The 22,667-nt window shown below is 52.7% G+C and overlaps 1 protein-coding gene across 2 annotated transcripts in view; it reads right to left on the bottom strand.

The window, feature by feature from the left end:
• The window catches only part of MMP17 (matrix metallopeptidase 17), a 70,344-nt gene that overhangs the window by 7,331 nt on the left and 40,346 nt on the right, over window positions 1-22,667 (bottom strand). The window contains exons 2-7 of one of the 2 annotated variants that reach the window (XM_064466457.1): window positions 19,627-19,759; window positions 17,610-17,736; window positions 9,630-9,913; window positions 6,465-6,641; window positions 6,231-6,330; window positions 3,948-4,030 (exon numbers count right to left, since the gene is read on the bottom strand). In XM_064466457.1, coding sequence (XP_064322527.1) covers window positions 3,948-4,030; window positions 6,231-6,330; window positions 6,465-6,641; window positions 9,630-9,913; window positions 17,610-17,736; window positions 19,627-19,759 — 904 coding nt within the window. The remainder of the gene's footprint in view (window positions 1-3,947; window positions 4,031-6,230; window positions 6,331-6,464; window positions 6,642-9,629; window positions 9,914-17,609; window positions 17,737-19,626; window positions 19,760-22,667) is intronic. The other variant, XM_064466458.1, reaches the window with a different exon arrangement.

Genomic DNA, 22,667 nt, shown 5'->3' with positions numbered 1-22,667 from the left:
GGTTTTTTTTAATGAAGAGATTAAGAAAATAGAGGAGGAGGAAACTGTATTAATAAAACTGAAGGGGGTTGAGGAGGGGAGGAGGCATAATTAAGGAGTTTGGTACCATCTTGAGGCACAGGATAAGCAGGGGACCTCGGTCCTGCGGCGCTCCTCGGGGCCAAGTGTACTGGTGGTGTAAGCAGACACACTTTCAGCATCTGCAGCGATGCTGCCCCAGCTAGAAAAAAGAGTTTGGCTCGGGGTATTTCTGGAATATTTTGGAAAAGGAAACAGGTTTGTCCTCTGTGGGAAGGATGCCAAACTTTTTCCTGCCGAAGGAGCCTTATGGGGAATTGCTTAATGATCTTAGGGGCAAATCAAAACCCGACGCTCTGCACCATCTCAGGGATTCTCAGCCTGAGTTTCTGCAGCGTGCTTCGTGCTGCGTTCTCCCCGGAGGGAGCTCCACACAGTGAGATCTGAGCCGGAGCAAGGCGCCTAAGAGCCAGCTCCTAACTGCGTCTCGTATTTGTTATTACCTGTTAGAAATTATTGCAAGTTATTTACGTCTGCTCTTGCACGGATTCCCAAGGGGGGGATAAGCGACAGAAACCAAAGACGCGTCTTCAGATTTGTATTCAAGACACCCAGATCCAGCAGATTGTGACACTGTCTTTTAAAATTTTATGGAAATTGGATCTTAGCCTAATAATGCAGGAGGCAAAACTCTAACACTTAAACATCTGCAGAGAGGGGTTTTTATTCTAATTATAAGGATTTATATGATATTCTTGTTCTTCTGCTCCAGTTTGCGTATTTGCTCTATCTGACCGAAACCCACAAATGAATAATACATTCAAATGTGGTAGGAATTGCCATAATTACAGATTCTTTTTAAGAACGTTAGAAAAAAAAAAAAAAGGATTCAAATTTGGTGGCCGTTGTACATCGATGGAAACACATGTAATTAAATAAAGATGATCTCTGCATCTCTAATTAGCGAGACGCTAGACAAAGCCAGATTTTCGCTTTTTTAACAAGAAATACAGCTTGACATAATTCATTCTTTAGCAGATTCTCTGAACTCTGGAGTACCCTGGGCTCATTTGCGACACGGAGGGAAGCCCCAGTGCTTTTGACATTTGAACCATTTGCAAGCGATGGGCTCAGTGGGTGTGCACCTGCAGCCAGCAAGCTTTAAATCTACCCTCAAAGTCAGGCACAGCCTGGGCTGTTGGTTAGTTTGGATGGTTTTTTGATAAGCCATCAGGAAAAAGCAAGGAAAAAATAGCAATTAAGTAGCAAGGAATGGCTAACGCGACAGCCCCAGTCTGCCCGTGCTTGTGTTTTGTCACGGCCAAGCCTGCTCGCCAGAGTGCTGTGGTCGCGTGGATGATCATCAGCCAAAGCCAGATCCGTGGGGGAATTGCTGCCAGTAGCATGCAGAAATATAATAAAATAAAAAATAAAAAAAAATCCCAACCCCATGTTTGTTTAAAAAGCTTGATTTAAAACCACACACTGAGCTGGCAAACTGAGCAGGATGAAAGCTAAGTGTAAAGTCCTGCTGTCCCGAGCGTCTCGTTTTATATGGATCATGGGTTGAGGCAATTGCTTTCTTTAATACCAGGTGATTTTGATCCCAGCTGTGTGCCGCGTTCTCCGTACTTCGGCTGCCTCTGGCCAGATTGCTGCGCGCACCACGCAAACACACACACTGGCCAAAGTTGTTTTAAACTTGAGGAGTCTGTAGCGAGGCACATAAATCAAAGCGAGCGGCGTTCCCAAAGCGCGGAGAACCCGCTGTTGCCTTCAATACGACAAGCCTGGGAGCCCTGGGGAGCTTGATCCGGTGTCTTTGCGGTGGGAGAGGCTGCTCTCCAGCTAGGGGAGGAATCCGCCGGATCAGCTCAGACAAAATGTGCATCAATGGAGGGAGCTCATCACTGGAGGTCATCCTGATCCTTGTAAGAGGTGACATCCTGATTCCTTGGTGCCCGGGATGATTTGGTGGCAGCGATGGGGGCTCCTAGGGAGGTCCCGGGCTCCAAAGGCAGCCACGCAGCTGGCACCCACTGATACTGTGCTCTTTACGTTTGCATTTTGGCCCACAATAAATATATCCAAAAATAGACACTGAGTTGGATTTCCCTTTAGATTTCATCTTTTTTTTCCCCCTCTGAAAGACAGACAGCCATTTATCCTGGACGCCAGTTCTCGTCTCTTATTTTCCCTTCTTCACTGTGGCTTTTTGGAGCCAGCATCTGAACAAATACCGCAGGGGAACAGCCTCTGTATTGTGCTCCCCCGAGGGCACAGACAACATCAAATTCTCTGGAGCCCTTTTGCTGTTCTTGCCCATGACCCGAGACTCACACTGTGACACCCAGTTGGGTTGTACACACCCGGACACTGCTCCTGATCCCCGGGGGAGATGTTTCTGCTTCCCTGCTGGATGGCTTTGGGGCGGCCAAATGGTGGCCAGGGATGGAAAGAAGCGCCCAGTGGGCATTTTTCAACCTTTCCAAGATGGAAAAGAAAGCCTGTGGAGTCCAGCCTAGAGGGGCTCTGTACAGCTGAGAAAGCACCGATGGGATCCTCATCGACAGCCGGGCACCCCGGGGACACACTGCCAGCAAGTGTTTGCTGACACAGATCCAGATGGCTCTGCAATCGCGCGCACGTTGTCTTTGAGCGATGCACAGCAAGTGGCATTAGGGAAGGCGAAACGTGGGAGGAAAGGTAAGTTGGAGGCATCCAGGAAAAAAAAGTGGAGAGCTGATGTTGCTTTGCTGGTTTGACCCAGATTTCTACTTTGATAGTGCAAATATCACATTTTAGTTGTCCGCTTGGGCAGTGTGGTGCAACAGATCAGAGCACGGTACAAAGCGCCATGCTAGATCATCACCAGCCCGGCTGCTTCAGAGGGAAACATTAAACCCTGGCTCACAGAATCCCAGAATCCCAGACTGGTGGGGTTGGAAGGGCCCTCTGGAGCTCACCCCGTCCCACCCCTGCTGGAGCAGGCACCCCCAGAGCAGGGGCACAGGGCCGCGTCCAGGCGGGGGGTGAATGTCTCCAGGGAAGGGACCCCACAGCCTCTCTGGGCAGCCTGTGCCCCTGCTCTGGCACCCGCACAGGGAAGGGGTTTGTCCTCACGTTCAGGGGGAACTTCCCATGTTCCAGCTTGTGCCCGTGGCCCCTTGGCCTGGCGTTGGGCACCGCTGAAAAGAGCCCGGCCCCATCCCCCTGACACCCACCCTTCAGGTATTTATAAGCACTGATGAGATCCCCCCTCAGCCTCCTCTTCTCCAGGCTGAACAAGCCCAGGTCTCTCAGCCTTTCCTCACAGGGGAGATGCTCCAGCCCCTGATCCCCTTGGCAGCTCTGCGCTGGCCTTGCTCCAGCAGCTCCCTGCCCTTCTTGAACTGGGGGGCCCAGAACTGGACGCAGCCCCCCAGATGTGGCCTCACCGGGGCAGAGTAGCTGCTCCTGGGCAGCCATGCGGACACATGTCCCTCGTGGGCACCACACCAGCCAGGCTCGGCAGTGATGTGGGCAGGTGTGTTTTCTCCACTGGTCTCTCCTTCCTAACCACACACCAGACCCCCCGCCTGCCATCGCCCGCGTGGGCACCTCCTCCGCTGCACGGAACGGGACCGGGCACGAGCCGGGCAGTTTCCTTCTGAACCGGAGGCAGGATTCACATTGACATTAAGATTTCCTTATTCCTCAGTCTCAGTGGGCTGATTAAAGGTCTAAGCCCTTTGATTTGAGCCCAAAGGAGTCAGTGGCATGCGAGGCGCCTGCCTGGGGCTGCGGGCCCCGCAGCCTGCAAACCCCGAGCCAGCTTATCCTCATCGCCTGCCCCGGCCTGTCGGACACCGCTGCTGCAGCGCTGCACTGTCACACCAATGTCACTGCAGGGTGACACACGCAAAGACCGCTGGCAGCGGGCTGCTTACCTTTGAAGAAGAAAGCCTCTCCCCGGATCTGGGCCACTGCATCAAAGTGAGTGTTGCATCTGTTGGGCACATCCCGCCTGAGCCTGCGGAGAGATGCCCAGGTGAGCACGGCCCAGGTGGGCAGCGAGGGGCCGTGTCCTCCCCAGTGTCCCCCACCTCCCCTGCCCCCAGAGCCCCCAGCAGAACACCACAGGCCGCGCCCATCTGTCGTTCCTCGTGCTCAAACCCAGCCACGTGCACGGAGATTTCCAAGGCGAGCCTGGGCAAGCCTCAGCCTGAGGACAGCTTTGCAGCAGACACGCTCCCTGGGCCACCGGAGACCATCGCTGGGAGTCAAGCGAGGACACGCTCTACATCTACCAGCCAGCGTAACTGGTGAGAGCAGAGCTGGCTTCCCGCTCCCTGGTGGCACAGAGCAGCTTGGCCGGCTGCCCCCGGACACGTGGCGGATAAAAGCCAAGCAGCATCTCGCCCCAGCAGCTGGGGACATCGCTGCTCTGAGGCTGAGCTCCAAAATGCCAGTGAGAGGTGATGGAGCTGCAAAGCAGAAAGCAGAGGAGAACGAACAGAGGGAGATGATGCCACCTGTGAGACGATGCCATATGATATGTGGTGAAAGCCAGCAGGCAAGTTGCAGCTGAGATACTGAGCTGCTTTTAATACGGGGGGTGGGAAAGGCACAGAGTATGAACGGCTGAAAGCGCTACAAAGCCCATGTGAGAAATGATGATTGATGAAGGACAAGGAGGGGCTGCTGGGAACACGCACAGAAAAGCTGCTGTGGGTGCCAGAGAAGCATAAATCTAATTTGCTGATAGAAGAGCTGTGCTGGGATGCCAGCACCAGCTTCACAGCCCTCTTCGGGCACAAACCGACAGATGTGGAGGTGAGCCCCCCGTCCACCCTCCCAGTCACACACAGGGTGGGAAGAAGGGGTTGGCACGAACAAGCGTCCTGCTCCTCCTGCTGCCGGTGCGAGACGATGGTCTCCTACAGCCGCAGGGAGAAACGCTCTCACGTTTCTAGGTCACAGCACGGCCATACAGAGCCTTGTGGACAAACTCGGTTAGAAGCTACACAGGAAGAAAGATGACTAATGGCATTCAACTTGTTCAAGGAAAAGGGTCCCTTAGGACCCTCATAGGCTTTCTGCAACCCCTGGCAGCGGGGACACCTCCGCCAGGAGCCGGTGCTCTGCACCCCTGTACTGTGGGCATCACACCAAGCAGGGCGAAGCGGGGTGAAGAAGGTGCTGGGATGGGAAAAGTTACTGCAGCATAGGGATATTTTTTCAAGAATAGATTCTTCTTGGTCGCATTACTGTAGGAATAATCCGTCTGTTCATGCTTCAGTCCTGTTACCCCCTCTTAGTAGATGCGGCACTGAGGCACAGAGAGGTGAAGTGACTTCCTCAAGGTCACACTCCAGATAGGGGCAGACGAGGAGGTGAAGGTGGCCGGCTCCACCTCTGCCGCTCTCGCTTGGGGTGCTCATGGTACCTGGCAAAAATGTGCGTGACCACGAACTCCTGCCTTTTTGTTCAGTGTCCCTTCTTAAGTGCCCTGCTGCCCTGGTAGTACAACAATCTGGTAACTCCGACGTTAATTAATGAGCTAGATCCAGAACTTCCCTTAATAAGGGCACGCTGGTTGCTTGATGACACTCAGCGTAAGCAGTCCTTTGCCAGCGCAAACCTGCGTTGGAGTCAGGGTATCGCTCCACTTGTTCCAATATTCCCCCCCACAGGTACATTAGGGAGTTGCTCACCGTGGAAAGGTTTAGGTAAGTTATGCTTGCACAATTCAGGATACTGCAGAGGAAGCTTGATTAAAATTTCAGCAAGGATGAGTTCACCTGAGGGTGATGGGGACAAATTTCCATTAACACGAGAAAATTTTGAGTCTTAGGGAGTTGCAAAGCATTCCGAGATGATACAGAATTTCTGGGCATGCCTTGAATGATAAAAATTAGCTAAGGGATAGATAGCAACTATCACTTGTCCCGGCTCTTAACCACTGCAGTTGTGGGCTGGCTGGCCAGTCGCCACACACACTGCTTGAAAAAAGCAACAGCATCTGCAGGAGATGATCAGGGGAGGTGAGGAAGAAAGAGCACTCTGCGTGTGCACGCGTGTGTGCGTGTTTTCCAGAAGACGAGAGGTCCAGAGGGAAAAACCAAAGCCAGAGTGGGCAGGAAAGGTACTGATGCTTAAGGGGAGCTTCATTACTACATGCCCTTTGCAGGAACATCGGTGACAGCTGAAAAGAAATGAGCTTGACTTACGGGACGGTGGAGCGGTTCTCTGGCAGCTCCGGCAGGATAGGATGGTCATCAGTTTTGCTTACTTCAGGTTTGGCTGTGGGGGACACAGATTCCCTGACTCCTATGCATAAAGACAAAGAAGCAGTAGAGGGGTACACCATCCTCCCCACCAGCTCCACTCACCCTGGAGAACAGCTATTCCAGCGTGGGCTGAGGCAGAAACGGGCCATAGCCGGGTGGTGGACACAAACTTACCGTAGAGCTGCCAGATTCGCACTTTGTCCTCATAAGGCAGGTCATACTTCAGAGGATCCCCCACCGGACCTTGGTAGTAGGGTCTCATGATAGACTCTATGGCAGAGATGTGGGTCAAGCCAATGGCATGGCCAAACTCATGGACAGCTACAGCAAATAGGTCCATCCCATGAGTGTCTGGAAATAAGGACAAAATTGAAATAGAAGTCACTACAGGCTGATTGTATTTTGGGGGTCTGGGTGGGCTGTAAGGGCTGCAAGAGAAGGTATAGGTGTATGTTGGATAAACTGGGAAAAAAGCTTTGGAATAGGTGAAGTTTGAAAACGAAATTTTCTCCATTTGGAAAAAGGAGACTGAAGCACGTCATATGAAAATGGAAAGAAAGCCGGACATCAGGCCACAGTGTGAGTCCTCAGCCCCACACAGGCTTGGGGATCATCCCGCTTATTCCCAGACCCACTGATGGCACCTGAGAAAGAGCTGGAAAAACAGCCGAGCCAGTGACCTCGGCCCAACCACCCGTCACCCCCGCTGACTGGCGGTGCAGGAGCTGCAGTCGCCTCCCGTATCTCACGTCTGCCCTGCGGCAGCTGCGGACACAGTCTTTGCGATGCCTGGAATACCAAATTTCCGCAGCCACTAGCCAGCAGCTCGTCAACAGCTGCGATAATGAGCAAAGCCACGCGCCAAGGAACCAGTGAGTGCCCACAGCGCTCGCCTGCCCGCGGTGCTCGGCTGGGCTCTCCCCGCCCGCACAACGCTGGCATTGCGCGCTGCCGCCCCGGCCAAATCCACGGCGAACACCTTCCTGCACGCATACAAATGCAGAGCTGCTGACCTGCTCATCAGCCACCGACCCTGCTCATCTAACTGCTGCGCTGACAGGGAACGGCAGAAGGGGCAAGTGACCACGTCCAGCTCGTTTCCAGAGGACTTGCCTGTCTTCTCCCGTTCCACACCTTCTGCTGGAGGATCTGCAGCTCTGGGGTCTGCTCCTTTAGAAACTTTGATCCTCACACACCACACTGGGCATCAGGGAGACTTTAAGAACATTGCTACCTCCTCTGATGAAATTTGTCCCCAGTTGGGCTCTCTCTACTCTATTCTCATTCCCAAAATGTCCTTATTTACAGTCCAACCCCCAGTGCCTCACATCACACCCACACACAGACCCATCCTTCTAACGAAGGGTCTTCTCCTGCGCCTCAGGCACTCGGGTCAGATCTCAACAGGGGTTAATATCTGCTTCCAGACCTCCACCACTGCTGCCAAAGCAAAGGAAGAGCTCCCCTCAGGAGCCCTATGGGACTGATCCTGCTCAGCGCATTCCCATGACCCAGCTCCAGACCGGCTGGGCAAAGCACCCGTGCAATTGCTGCCCCTCGCTGCACAGCAATGCCCTGCCGAGCAATACCAGAGCGTGGCAATGATTTTAAGCAGGGTTCTTACAAAGATCATGACTGCAAGCATTGTAATGAAAAGGCAGTGAGGTTGGAAAGCTGAGGTCTGCACGGAGCTCAGGGGAGCCCCACGTTCCCCGAGACACGCGCGGGGCCAAAGGAGACGTCGTGCAGAAGCAGCCGTGGCTGATCCTGCACAGTCCTTTGCGCTCCCTACAGGGCTCAGGGTGTTGGGGGGGATATATTTACTGAATTCTGCTTTTTCCTTGATGACTGTTATTTACAGTGTCTGTAAACAGCCAGGATTTTTATAACATGCGCCTTTTTCCCCGGCACTAGAAGAGAACAAGACATATGCTTTCTGACATTTTAATGCCAAACTGACAACCTTGGGGATATTTTTATATCACCTACCAAGTTGTTATTTTTGAATCACTTGGGAGAACAAATAAATAAAAGATGAAGCTCGGATAGCTCCAAGACCTTCAAAATAGAGGGCAGGTTTCTCACCATCAGGCTCATCCCCTCGTCCCTCGGCGATGCTTGGAGGGATCCTCCCTGCAGGGCCGCCAGCCCTGAGCCCGCTCCTCCACACGAGGCTGTTTCACGACGCGCGTTCCCAACCACCAGCTCTAAAACGAGCACCACTCCTTGCTTCATCACATAACACGTCTGCTACGGCAAGCTACCAGACCTCAGCGCTTGCTTCTGCCCTGTATGTCTGCAAAGCAGAGCTGCTACTTTTTTTTTTCCTTCCCTGTAAGACGTCAGGTGGGGTTGCACAGCATCATGAACCAAGGAGCAGGTTGAATCCTGCAGAATCAGCCCGTCCAGACCTTTAGCCTTAATCCCTGACCTCATCCAGCACGTCTGGTGAACCCTCCTGCCCATGAACACTCAGCGGGGATGGATGGAGGTCAACTCATGGGAAGGGAGGAGAGGAGTGGGGAGAAAGAAGGTATTAGCTGGTTTCAGAGAAGATGATTAGGTCTAAACGAAATCATTAAGCTGAGGCAGCAGGAGCCTGCTGGGAGGCTGGCGGAGGAGGTGGTGTGACAAGTAAATTAGCAGCTGGCGACTGCAGAGGAGACGCTTCTGTCGAAACGTGCCCGACACGAAGGTTGGGGACCTGATCCCCGCAGATGGCTTGCACAGCTGAGGAATGCTTGCTTCTAAAAGTCCCTCAGCTTATTAAAACTCTGCTCTAGCCAGACGAGATGAAGTAAAAAAGAAAAACCCTGTAACTTGTAACCGTACTGATATCAGGTAATAGACACGAGATGGCAGAAAAACCTAGCGTTCACAGGGAGCTTTTTCCCTGCAGACCACAGAGCCCTTCCCAGGCAGGTCAGCTAATAACTATGCTTTAAAAATAGGAAACAAGGGCACGTGGCAATGAAGACATGCAAAAGATGGTGAAGTCAGAGAACACAGTCCCCATCCGAGAGCTCCAACAGCCACACACCCAACCTTCCAGCTCCCAGAAGAGACGGGGACTGGGGGTGGCTGATGGGGAGCTCTGCAATTGCTGATATGATGGGGAGAAACAAGGAGATATCATTGAGGCCTCCAGGAACATAGAAGGTCCTCGATGCTGGCTGCTGTCATTTCACTAGCAAGGCTGAATGGAGAACCCAAGAAGGTGTTGGGACCTGCAAGCCTGGGGTGAAGGTGTAGCAGAGGCTAAACCACTCCAGCCACCAGCAAAGAAGAGGGAAGCTGGGAGCACATGCATTCAGCTGCAGCTCTCCCACCCCAACATACCTGATGATCGGAAGGTCCAATACTCATCATCGTCAAAATGGGTGTCTCCTGCCGTGTGATGGTCTCCAGGGAAGAAAGCATGCGCCACTGTCCCACCAGGTCCATCAAAGGGATAGCCATCGTTGTGATCTGCCTTGGAGAAGTCTATCTGGATGTCGGCGTTGTTACCTGCCACTTCGTGGAAATTTAGCGGTGTGATGTCGCTCCAGACCTTCAGGGCGTAGTACATCAGGGCTCGGACTGTGTCATGGCCCAGGTGGGACTCTTTCGGGAAGGTGCGAACTCTGAAATAAAGAGGGCAAAAAGACGATAGGACAACAGAACAAAAGATCTTCTCTGAGGACCACCAGGATGGGCTCTGCAGGTGCCTGGTGCATCACAGAGCCTCAGTGAGGCCTCCAGAGCTCTTAGCGCACCTCCAAAGTGCACCCACATGCTTTTAGATGTGTATTTAAGTCTCCGAGTCACACCAGTTCCAGAGCTATGAGGATTTCAGTGACTGAGTTTGGGTCCTCTGGAAATACTGGGCCAGTCTTGCCCCACCAGAGCGTGAAACACCCCATGGGTGTGAAACACAACCAGGATTTGAGCCCTGGTACCTCCTGATCCTGCTGTACCAGGTGACAGTCAGCCTCAGAGCCACACTTCATGCACAAACTGCTGTTAATGCCCAGGTCTACCACCCTTGCCCAGCCTTGGAAATGCCAATGCCATGAGTCCCTTTCCAGAGCTCACCCATTTCTTTTTTCAAGCTCCCTTTCAGATATATCAACAATTATTTCCTCACCACTTATTCATTTCAAGTGCAAACCAAACATGCAAAGATTATTGACTTCTGAAGCCTTTGCACCACACGCAGGACCATAAGTCTTCCTGCAACAAACAGCAGGTCATTCCTCATTCGTATTACACGCACACGGAAATCCAGTACGGATTTGCTGCCTCCATATATTTCCCAACATGTCTGCTGGAGGTATAAAATATACTCTGAAACCAGTACGCTGCCAGCAGTCTCCGAGACTGCAGTCCATAACAAGGAGGAAGAGGAAAAGATGCATTTTATGTAAATCACATTCAAAATGCCTCCAGCCTATTGCCTGCAGGAGACGGGCTATCTGATGGAGCACTGTAGTTGAGAAGCTCCTGCCTTGCTTCTTGGTAGAAAAAGCATTGATGAGCGGGGGCTTACGACAGTTCTTCGCACATCAAAGGGCTGTCGTGGCCTCTCTGTGTCAGCAGAGCATCCCTTGGTCCCCAGGTCTGCCTTGCCCTGCAAGAGAAGCCAGGTGGGACAAGCCGTGTGCCGGCATTTGCCCTGCAGCTGCGTGATTCAAACCTCCCTTTATGGTCTGAGCTGGAACGAAAAAAAAGTCAATGTTTCCTGTAAAACCAAACCTTGAAAAAGAATTCCTAATATTGTTGATTTAAAAGGGGAGGCGAAAAGACAAAGGCGCAACAAGGCACCCTGGCTTCTAAAAGAGTGTGTTTAGATAATCTTTCATTGACAATTTTGACAAAAATAAACATGCTCCAGGAAAATGTACTGTTGACTGAGTAATTATTGACAAAAACCAATTCTGCTGGAAAATTTCTGGCCAGCTCTATCCCGGTAATAATGGCTATTTCTTGTGTACCAGTACACCAACCAAAGTGTTCATGAAATATTCATGGCTTGACAGATTTTTAGAGGCTGAAGCAACAATTATCATCACCTCACTTGCCCTCCTGCATGATATAGCTTGGAGAGCATCGCTCAGTATTACACCGCTCCGCAGCACCGACGTGAAGCGATGGCCTGACTAAACCTCTAGAGGTAATTACAGGCGTCAGAAAGGGGTGTCACGTCGCTCAAGCTCTTCCTACGAGTAGCGACTTGGGTGCTGGGAGGCAGCATGCATCAGCGAAGGGGAGCAGGAACAACTCGCTGACTGAGGTTGGATGCTCTTGCTTTCCCAAATATTTGCACGTATCTTATGCCCTCAGAGACATGCAGTGCAAGGTGGGTACCACCCCCTGAGCTGGGCAAAACTAGTGAGGGTTAAATCCAGGGCAGAACAAAAAGGGACTCATGAAAGCAAGCAGAAATCTCACTAACAGTTTCTCTGAAGAGCAGGGAACGACATGCCAGAGACAGTGGGAATGAGATGGCTTGATTAGGCAAAATACGTCGCAGCCAGATGAGCAAATACCACTCATATCCACGCCTTTGCTATCGCTAAAGTATTCCGGGCAAGGAAAGACCGTAACTACTAAACCAAATGAGTTCGCATACGTGCAGTGTCAGATAATTGTAGGAATTCAGACAAAACACCTGTAAAGAAGACAGCATAGAGGTACAAACAGTATGTGCACAGGATTAGAAAAGACAATTTTCAAGCAACTTCTAATTTACAGAAGAGACTGTGGCTGGATGTAAACCTCTACAGTACAAAGAAAAGGCCACCTTCTTTCCAAATATTCTTTAACTTGGTGTCTTCACCTTCCACAACACTCCTCTGGACTTACGTAAACCCTTTGCCGCTTCAATCTCTACGGAACAAGTCATTATATGTGTAAAACACACCATGTTTAGTCCAGGAATAAAGACCTATCTCCAAGGACTTGGCGCCTAGGGCACGGACTCAGATTTGGGGACATCATCCGCTTTTCCCTCCTCAAGCCCCACGCAACTGCCTGAGCTGCTTTCCTTTTCTTTCCCTCCCTTTCCAGCTCTAGAATGAGGATAATAAATCTGATCTCCCTTGTAAAAAGACAGTGGATGAAAAGCCCTGTCTAAAGAGACAAACACTATTAACATTCATCGCAACCCCTGGCTCCAGAAACATTAGGTTAAGGCAGAAACAGTATCAATACTTATTTTGCTTCTTAGAAAAGGTCCCGCACCTCTGAGCTGACCCACATTTTATTAGCATGCTGCAGGTGTAAGTGAAAAATCCTCCATCCTTTATTCATTACCATTGTTATTTTTCAAGAGAATCCCATCAGGGTTTTTCAATTCAGCACCTGATTTGATTGCCGGAGCTCTGCTAATTGTTTTCAATGAGATTAGGAGAAGCCTATTATGCTGATAGGATGTTCATCGGCATCACGTTACCCAGTTCCACTGAAAAGGAGGCACATTTCTAACACCATGCTGATGCACACAGGACTAAATAAGCTTCCTCCCACCTTGATTATTATTATTATTTGTAGCAAATGGTGCTTAGGTACCCAGCAGAGAGCCGTGCTCCTTCCTGGATGCTAATCCCTCCTGAGACTCCCCTTACAGAGCTCCAAGCGCGGGCAAAAGCCTGATGTGAGTAATTGGAGAGAAACCTCTCTCCTCCCGGCGGCCGCTGCCAAGCCACGGGGAAGGTGATGAGGACCAGGCTGCGCAGTCCCCCTCCGGCCACCCACCAACGCAGCCCTAAGCCCCCGCGAAGCCACGCGCTGGGACACCCCGAGGAGCACCCGTCCCCACGGCGGAGGGGGCAGCATCAGCCACGCCGCTTGGAACGGCGGCTACGGGGGTGTCAGCGGCACAGGCGGATGCCGAGGAGAACGTCTCCGCTCAGCTTTAAGGGCTGACCCAGGCGGCAGCACCGCAACAAACAAAAGCTGACTTTCACCCGGCTGCTGCCGGTTCTTCACACGCCCCCCCCGAGTCCCCTTCTTCGCTTGCCCCATCCAAAAGAGACCTTGCGTCCAAGCTGGTTAGCAAGTGGAGGCCAGAGTGGGCTGATCTGCCTCTGTTCGCTATGAGGGGCACCCGCACCAACGGTTATTTTGATTTCTGGGTTCCTTTTTGGGTTTTGTCCTCCAAAAGACAAAAGAGGAAGAGTATTAGTGATGTATGAGAAATCAATTGCTGGTTAATGAAAGCACTCCTTCACCTTCTGCAGCCCTGAAACCACAGAGAAATAAAATAAATGCTGATAACTACCAAACACAGCAGGCGAAGGATTGCCTGATAAACCCAAATTGATTTTTCTGGAGGGGAAGGAGTGGACGGTTGAAAGGGTGGATGCTTGCTGCCGTGGCAAAGGCGCTTTCCCAGCCACCCAGAGCCACCCGCAGCACAAGCCGTGGCACGGCAGCCCCGATCCGGTGCTACCCTGATGCTACAACACCCCAAAGGCAGAAGAGGAACGCAGTGGGGCTGTCTGCACCCCCCACTGCACCTCTCCCAGCACTTTGCATAAACTACCAAACATTTTTGGGTGAGAATCCTTCTCCTGCCCTTTAACACGCACATAACGCCAGGCAGCTCCCTGAAGCCTGGCAATGAGCACTGGCACAGGAATAATCCATCCCAGGGAGAAGAGGTGGATGAAATCAGATCTCAGGCTGCAAGAGGAGCAGCAGCTCTGGAAAGGGCTGCCAGAGCAGGGCCACCACGCTTCACTGCCCACCCTAGCCATCGTGCCCCCGCGCTGGCGGCAGATGCCAATGTGGCAGCTTGCCTGCCCTCCGCTCCAGCCGCTCGGGGCTCTTCCTACGAGGGTCCCACATGCCTGTGATGGACGCGTTATGACATCCCTCAAGCAGCTCCACACCATGGAGAGACACTCCTGCTGCCCTCAGGCACCCAGGCAAGGGGGGCACAGCTGACTGCGACCAGCTGGGCTTGGGCTAGGAGGTCCCCAGGGTGGGTGTCACCTACTAGAGGAGGAAAGCGGGAGGATCAGGTCCATTGTGGGGCTGGAGCGTGGTACTGGGGTTACCCAGCTTGTGCACAGAACCACAGACTGGTGGGGGCTGGAAGGGCCCTCTGGAGCTCACCCCGTCCCACCCCTGCGTGAGCAGGCACCCCCAGAGCGGGGGCACAGGGCCGCGTCCAGGCGGGGGGTGAATGTCTCCAGGGAAGGGACCCCACAGCCTCTCTGGGCAGCCTGTGCCCCTGCTCTGGCACCCGCACAGGGAAGGGGTTTGTCCTCATGTTCAGGGGGAACTTCCCGTGTTCCAGCTTGTGCCCGTGGCCCCTTGGCCTGGCGTTGGGCACCACTGAAAAGAGCCCGGCCCCATCCCCCTGACACCCACCCTTCAGGTATTTATAAGCATTGATGAGATCCCCCCTCAGCCTTCTCTTCCCCAGGCTGAACAAGCCCAGGTCTCTCAGCCTTTCCTCCCAAGGGAGATGCTCCAGCCCCTGATCCCCTTGGCAGCTCTGCGCTGGCCTTGCTCCAGCAGTTCCCTGCCCTTCTTGACCTGGGGGGCCCAGAACTGGATGCAGCCCCCCAGATGTGGCCTCACCAGGGCACCTTTACCCAGCAGTACCTGCCCAGCAGCCACCCCTCCTGCCTCAGTAAACTCACATCTCAGCTCCGATGGTGGCGTACCCCTGCCACAGGTGGGCTCCCCCACCACCTGCGTTTGCTCCAGCACCCCACGTCCTGAGCATCTCAGTGTCAAAGACTGCAGCTTTGATGAAGTGGCACCAGGGACTTGTCCTTAACTAAAGATGGATGAAAGTCAGCTCAGTTCAGCACCAGGCTGAGATTTCAGCAAGAGAAAACCTGGAAAATTTAGACAGCTGAGCTTTGGCGGCTTCCCCCTTCCCCAAGGAATTCAAAGCATTTAGAGAGGGGGCACGGCCCTAACGCTGCATTTCCCTTGACTGCAAGGAGACAGCGAGCACCTGGGAAGAAACGGAGATGCTGGCTGTGAACTCCCCTTCTGCGGGGCATAAGCAGAAGCAATAAAGCAAAATTAGCAAAAGGAAAAAACAGGCTACAAACGTGCGGGGGAGTCGCTGTGAGCAGGTCCCGGCGCTGACGCCAGCAGAGGGCATCCGCAGCATGCCGCTCCCGCTCCAGCCGCATCCCAAATCTGTCCCACTGCCACCTCACCAGCTTACCAAGTGCCTGGTACCGATGTCCAATGCAGAAAAAAAAAAATAATAAGAAAAAAAATGCCATGAAAAGAAGATTTATATGCTGTAGTATCCTGGAAATGTCCCAAGGAGATGAGGCGCAGACCACCACACGTGTCTGACGGTGTGCCGGGATGCTCTGAGGCTGTACCGCGGGCTGCGCAGGACGCAGCCTGCACCGTTTTGCTCCCTGAGCCCTCCAGTGTCAGGGGCTGGCTGTACTCCAGAGTAAAAAGAAGAAACCCGAGCAACCTACATGCCTATCGAATTTTCTTTTCCAAACAGTGCCCCCTCCATCAGCACAGGGGCCTATTCCAAGATCGTCCTTTCATAAAGCTTTGCTTAGCCGTTTATTCCAGCCCTGCAAGCGTTCAGGTGTTTCTTCAATGTTTAAATGCACCGCATACTAGAACTTGGTTTTGTTTTCTTTCCTTAAAATCTTCAACCAATGTGGAAAAGGTAAGTGTATAAAACTTTATGTCTCTATTGGCAGATTTTCATGGCAGTTTCAGAAAAGCTATTTTAATCTCAAGTGTTGGATGTAAATACGATGTTGGAGTTTCTATAATGCTATAGCCTTCTGTTGGCTTATACAACCTCCAGTTATAAAATACAGCCCTTTCTTGAACAAAAGCCAAGATCTTGGAAAGGATCAAAGAATAAAAAGCAGAAATGAGTTTGTCAGGAGATGGATTTTTTAATGTCACACATATAAAATAGTCTCAGACCTAAACCACTTTTTATGGCAACCTTTGCTGCAGCACCACAGTTTCCAAAGGGGTGGGAGGTATCCTGGGGCTGCACCCACCAGAACAGCCCGCTCCACGCCTCGCTGCAGCCGGGCACTGCGGACACTGTGCCTGCACGGCCAGAGTCCTGGCGGCACCTGCAGCACCGGGCTCCCCACCGCGCCGGCCCCACCGCGCCGGCCCCACCGCGGCACATAGCTCGGGGTTGTGCAGCCCAGCTTTGCTCAGAGGAGCTGCCGAGGTCAGGGCTGTGCGCGAGCCACCCCCCCGCACTGGCGCTGGAAGCTCACAGGACATCAGGGCAGGTGTTATTGTTTCACCCAAAGGGATTTTTTCCTCTCTGAAATACGAAGTTTATTCCTCTTCCCCTTCAAGATGGGGCTGGTTGACAGGGGGACAGGCTGAGCTTTTATAACGTGGGTCACTTCTCTACAAGAAGTTGTCCATTAGCCAAAATTGTTTCTTACTGAAGCTGAATTATGTTTATCTTTTCTGAAAATAAGGTCGCAGGGGGACATGCTGGAACACGGACCAAATCCCTGGTAAGGCCACGGTTTCAACACATGCCAACAGCGACAGCCAAGTCGAGATTTGTTACTGCAGTGGGAGGTGGACTCGCTCTAGGGACTACGTCAGGATCAAAGAGAAGCTTCTAATTAGAGAGGGAGCTCTCTCCAAAGCATCCACATGCGTTTTCAGGATAGTACAAGCATCTCGTGGGGCTCGCCTTTCTTCAGCGGTTCTTGGAGGAACAATTGCTGCAGCACACGGTCTCGAGGGAGGAAAAATGAGTCCCAAAGAGCACAAGTCTTGGTGGGACAGGGATCAGCTGGTTTGCCAAGCCTCACCTGCAGGATGACGGCAGGGGGCTCTCGAAGTTGGACCCGAACTTCTGCGTGCTGCAGGTTCAGAGCAACCCACACACGTTGCTCCCTGACATCAAGGGAAAAATACTGTCCTGTGGCAAGGGCTAGGAGAAAAAAAGTCACTCTATTACCCAGAAAATGCTCCCGACCCTTGGGCTCAGGTGGGGCAAGAGAAGCAGCCTGATCTGTGCTGAGCCAAGTCTGCGGCAGCTGCTTGAGAGAGCGCAAAGTCCCAAGGAACTCAAGAGAAATGATGCTCCAACCACTGCACTGCAGCAAAAAGCTCCCAGCTAATCCACTGGCCAAATCCACCCCATTCCCAGCCCACGACCGAGTGGGACCAGAAAGGCAAGGCTGGGGTTGGCAGGAGAAGAGTTTAAATAAGTAGTCTGGCGCATGGGGAACGTGTTTTAGCACGTCGCCCTGAAACTCATCACAAAGCCCTATTTAGCCCAGGTCTGCGTGGGATCAGCCCTTTGCCACAACATTTCAATAGGAGAGGATGAATTCCTACCTCCAAGACAAGTTCCTTTTGCTCCACTTGGTAACAGCCTGCGCGAATCGCTTCCTCCTGGCCTCCGTGGTGGCAAGGTCGGGCAGAGAGCAACGAGGGGTCTTCATCAGCTCCAGCGTAGCTTCATCTAGGGTTAGAAAAGAAATAATAGAAATCATGGGAATGGTGGGCTAAGAAATGCCAGGTGGGACAGGGAGGTGGGAAGGGCTGGGGATGCAGCAGCAGAGCAAAAGGCAATGCCCAAGTGCCCGCTGGAGCATGGCACCAGCCCCAGCATCACCCATGGTGACACCCAGGGGGTGCTGAGCCCCCCCCGTGCCACGGCTGCATCCAGTGACAGCAGCAATTCCTGCTGAAAGCCCATTTCTTCAAAGGAGCCACCAGCTGGGGCTGCCAGGAGGGCAGGGGAGATGACACCCCACGGCTCGGGGGTTAGGCGCTAAGCTCTGCTGTGACCATCAGTGGACAGTTTTATTGATTTCAGGAGAAAATGCAGCAGGTGACCTCTTATGTGACACTTTACAGACCTCAAAAACTTGTGTGGAAAACCACCTGTGGCCAGATTTGCTTATATTCTAAAACATAAATTTTTAATTATTCTGTTTTATTCCTTCTTGCTCAATTTCCCATTATTCCCCTGGCAAAGCAGAGACACGTTCACGTGTAAGTAAACTGTATCTCTGTTCAGCTAGCAGCTCATTTGGAAAATATTCATACTCCTTCTTATTTATTTTTAAAACTGAATGAAAGCTTAAAGCCCCTATTCTCATCTGCTGAAAGGCACACAAGTTGTTCACCCATTTGCCATTCTGCCTTCTTCACTTAATGCTTTGTTTTCAGGTGCAAACCCACACCCGTGACCTGCCCCCGGCAGCTCCCCCAGGCCGGTTTCAAACACCCCTTCCAAAAATGAAAACGCAGATGCACTCGAAAGGCCACCCTTGCTCCTGGGCCTCCTGCAGCTTGTGATAAGGTGGAAGAGAAATAATTGCATGTGATCAATTAAGAGCAGAGAGGGAAAGTCCCAGCAATGGGACGTGGCCAGCGGCTGCTCAGGCGGCAGCTGCTCCGGGGACCGACGGAGGGCAGCCGGGGTGCCGGCGTGGACAGAGACCGGCCTGCTCGTTAGCAGCTTCTCATTAATGCTGTCCCGAGCAGAGGAAGCCAGCTGGCCACGTGGCGGGAGGTCGCGGCTGCATGTCAGGGAGGGAGGGGAGGAGGGCAGACAGGCACCCTTCCAAGGGCCGGGATAATGCTGGCTTTCTCCTTCCCTCAATGAGGATATTGAGAGGAATGACCCTGGCCGCGCTGGGGAACTTGGGTCGCTTCAGCCGGCCCTCGGACTGCTCCCTCCCAGCCAGATGTGGCCGCCACGTCAGGCAGAAGCCACCCATCGCCCTGTGCTGCGGGCTGCCGGGGCCACCGGCGAGGGCGACGGGCTCGCAGCTGGCTGGGGGCAGCTGGCGGGTGCCCAAGGAGAGCCTCACCAGCTCCACAGGCACCTCGTGGCTGTATGTGCCACGGGCAGGAGCTCCTCCTCCATCTTCCTCCCTCCCCTGCGCTGTGCCCCAGAATATCTGCATAGGCAAACTGGGAGGCTTAATCAGATTTTTGTTCAACTCAACGTGATGCTGCAATTAAAGCTTTGAACAGGACAGCCTATCAGCCTTAGTTTCTCTGTCTTCTTTTCTTTTCTTTTCCTTTTTTGTTTTTTGTTTTGAGCACACCAAGAGCTATTTTAAGCCATTTTAAGCACGATGGGAAACCCAAGGGTGTGTGGGTCTGGTGAAATAATTGCTTGCCTCAGGTCCTTGAAAGCGCAAGGCAACAAAGCACCTGAGCCATGTAATTACTCGTACAGCTGCAAACTGGGCTGTATGTTACACCCGCATGAGCTTTTCCTGGAGATGATGCTACTCCACAACCCAGCGCCAAGTCCCCTCTCCTCCCAGGCTCTGCCAGGAGCCATCTCTGCAATCCTCTGCACCGGAGAGAGGAGGGATCATGAGCCACTGACCTAGGACCCCCGTTGCCTCGAGCCCCCCAAAGCGCTGCATGGCAGTGATGGCCTTGGTGAGCTCCTCCTGCGTCTGCAGTTGTCCTGTGACGGGATCTGGAGGAGGCAGATACCCAAATTTCGTCAGCCAGTCCTGCGAAACAAGGAGAAGCGGGGATGAGAAAAGGAAAGGAAAGAAATATAGATGCAAGGAAAGATGGTCCGAAGGTCCCGTCCGTTCCGCTTGGAAATACTTTTCCCATTTACATGTTTATACCCGGCTTCCCCATCGAACTGCGTGGTCTCTGGTAACAAATGGACGTGTCAGGATGGATCTGTACACATCACTTCAGTAATGGGATCCGGCGACCTTCACGCATTCCAAGGGTGACATCTAATCTTCCCACCCGGCTGCAGACCATCTCTGATAGCGGCGGCAGCACAGCCCCACCCCGAGGGTCACACAGACGCCTTTGATTCTCCCTTCGGACGCTGGCAGCTCTTAGGGGAAACTTGTTGGCAGAGCTGAGAGCGAGGAGAGGGGAAAAAACTGCCTGTCAAGAGGGCCAGGCAATGGCCCTCCATCAGGACCTCACTTCCAGTGGGAGCCCATGGGGTTCTTGGGGAGGGTCCCGGGGTCTGATGGAGGAACCTCGCTGGCCTCCGGCCGAGGCGGCAGAGCAGCTGGGTTTTGCCCAACTTTGTCTCGGTCTGACCTCTCCGACCATAGGTGCTGTGCTTTAAACTTCTGCTGTCCCCCGTGGGTGCCACAATAAGGTCACAGCGTCCCCTGAGGGGTGCGAGGAACAGCTCTGCGGCCAAGCACCCTTTGCAAGTCCCCACACGCTGGCACAAGCGGGCTGTGCCTGCTCTCCCGGGTCCCCTCAGCCAACCTGCTGCAATGCCATCAAAGTGCTCTGACATTAATCAACCCGCTGTGACGTCCTGCTGCTTTCCAGTCCAGGCACGGCCATGGTGGCCCAGCTTCGGGACAACAATGCATTAAGGATGCAAACAGCTTGGCAGAGGCTCCCTTCACCTGGTGGAGACTAGCTGGGACATGGGGATGAGGACAACCCTGCAGTCCAAGTCCCCTCAATGCACCCTGATGGCTTGAAGGTGGCTTGTTTTATCTTGACCTCCACAACTTCAGGATTTTGATTGGAAACAAACCCAACCATGAAGACTCTGACCCCTGCTCCGAGCCGCGCAGTCATCTGAGACCTGGGGTGGATGACCTCAGGCTGACAAAAACCTGAGCCCTCCGGAGAAAAACATCATGGAGATGTAACATGCCAAGATGCTTCCTCAGGCCACCGCGGGACCTCGGCTTGGTCCCTTCCCACCAGTTCCCAGGTACCATCAGCGCCGCAAAGTCTTGGCTTCCAGGAACCAAAACGCCGCCCCAGTGAGACCTGGCAGTTTCCCAGCAGTGCCATCATCCTCCTTCCACAGCGGGGAGGGGTACGGGGACAGGGGAGAGGAAAACCCTGCAACAGCCTTCCCCTAAAATTTGGCAATGTCAAAAAGTCACCTCTGGTGACTGATGGTCCCTGCCATTTAAAAAAATATACATAAATGGATTTTAAAAAACCCAAACCACTGTAAGAATATCAGGTTTCTTAACTTCAGATTATTTGTTCAAGGGGATAAATAAGCAGAGTCATGCTCACCCCAGCAGCACCAGAGATGCCAGGACTGGCTTGACGGTGAAGCTGAAAACCTCAGTCACCCGCAGCCCCTGACAGGACTGACTGATTTATTTAAGCAGAGAAATAAATGGCGCTTCTCTCTGTGCCCTCCTCTCCAGCATTTCCACGTGCCCTGGTTTAACCATCTCCCCGCCAGTTGCCTTAAAGCATTTAGAGCCAGGCCTGGGAACCTCTACCACCAGAAAGCAGCAGGGACCTGTGGAACACCCGTGGGCCCCTCTTTGCCAGAGCCTAAGCAAGCACAGCACGTGCCAGCAATCCCCCTGCCACGGGTGCCTCATTAAACCCAAGGCCATTATTTGATAGGAATTTGTCTTTCAGAGGACAATACATTTTAATGAAGATCTTTCTCTTCCTCTTTTCAGCCTAAAACTGATGAAAAAAAAATGCCATAAATCTCATTCTTACAACTGCTTTTTAAAATGTCTCGTGAATTATCTTTCTAAATCCTTTCTTACCTTCCTTCTTGCTCCCCTCCCCTACCTCGGCAGAAGGATCCGCAAAGAATAATAATACTGCATGCAGGGGATGCCATAAACACCTACCCTCTATTTTCCTTATCTGTATCAAAGAAACATTGAGCTATTGAGCCTCTTGAAGACTGATATCGATCTAGACTTCCACTGCAGTCAATACGCCACAGATTTATTGTAGTGAGATTAGTGCCAAAAGTCAGTGCCTGCTTATCGCTACAGTCTGAGCGTCTCAGCTTAGCGTCATCTGCAGCGGCCACCCCGAACGCCACGGCGTCCCCAGCCCCGCTCTGGCAAGCCCAATTAAACAATCTCCCACTTCCAGAGCTTTACGACAGATCTCCCCGTGCACGGTGCGGCTCTCCACTGGGGAGCACCGTCTCGGGTGCCGGCTTTCTCACCGGCAATTCATTTCCCTCCTCACCCTCCTTCACAGCCGCCTTATTTCGGTGGGGTGGTGTGTTGTTATAGCCAGCGAAAGCAGCTTATCTGGCCATTCCTTGTTACTTAATGCAACTCCATTAGCCGCCACCCTGCTCGGAGCACGTTAGCATCATCGCAGCCTTCCCTCACCATCAGGCTGAAGGCCAGGCCAAGCGCGCTCTCCCCTTCTCCCTGCTCCTATTTGTCCCTTTGCATAGCAAAAACATTTGTGACAGAAATTAGAGATACAATTTGCCCCTGATTGTTCATGAGAAATCGGCTGTGACACGGAGCTCCGCAGACGGCCCATCAATTGCTGAGCGTGGTGGGGTTTAATTTGGTTTCTTCCCTGGCTGTGGAGACAGTGTCATTTATCCTCTAATGACAGCGGAGCCGCTGCTACACCGGAGACGTACGCAGCTCGGCCCTGCTCAGGCCCTCCTGGAGAAGGAGG

Source organism: Phalacrocorax carbo, chromosome 15 (assembly GCF_963921805.1).
Source record: "Phalacrocorax carbo chromosome 15, bPhaCar2.1, whole genome shotgun sequence".
Lineage (NCBI taxonomy): Eukaryota > Metazoa > Chordata > Aves > Suliformes > Phalacrocoracidae > Phalacrocorax > Phalacrocorax carbo.
Note: the sequence above shows the minus strand (reverse complement) of the source record. Positions and strands in the feature narration are given on the sequence as shown.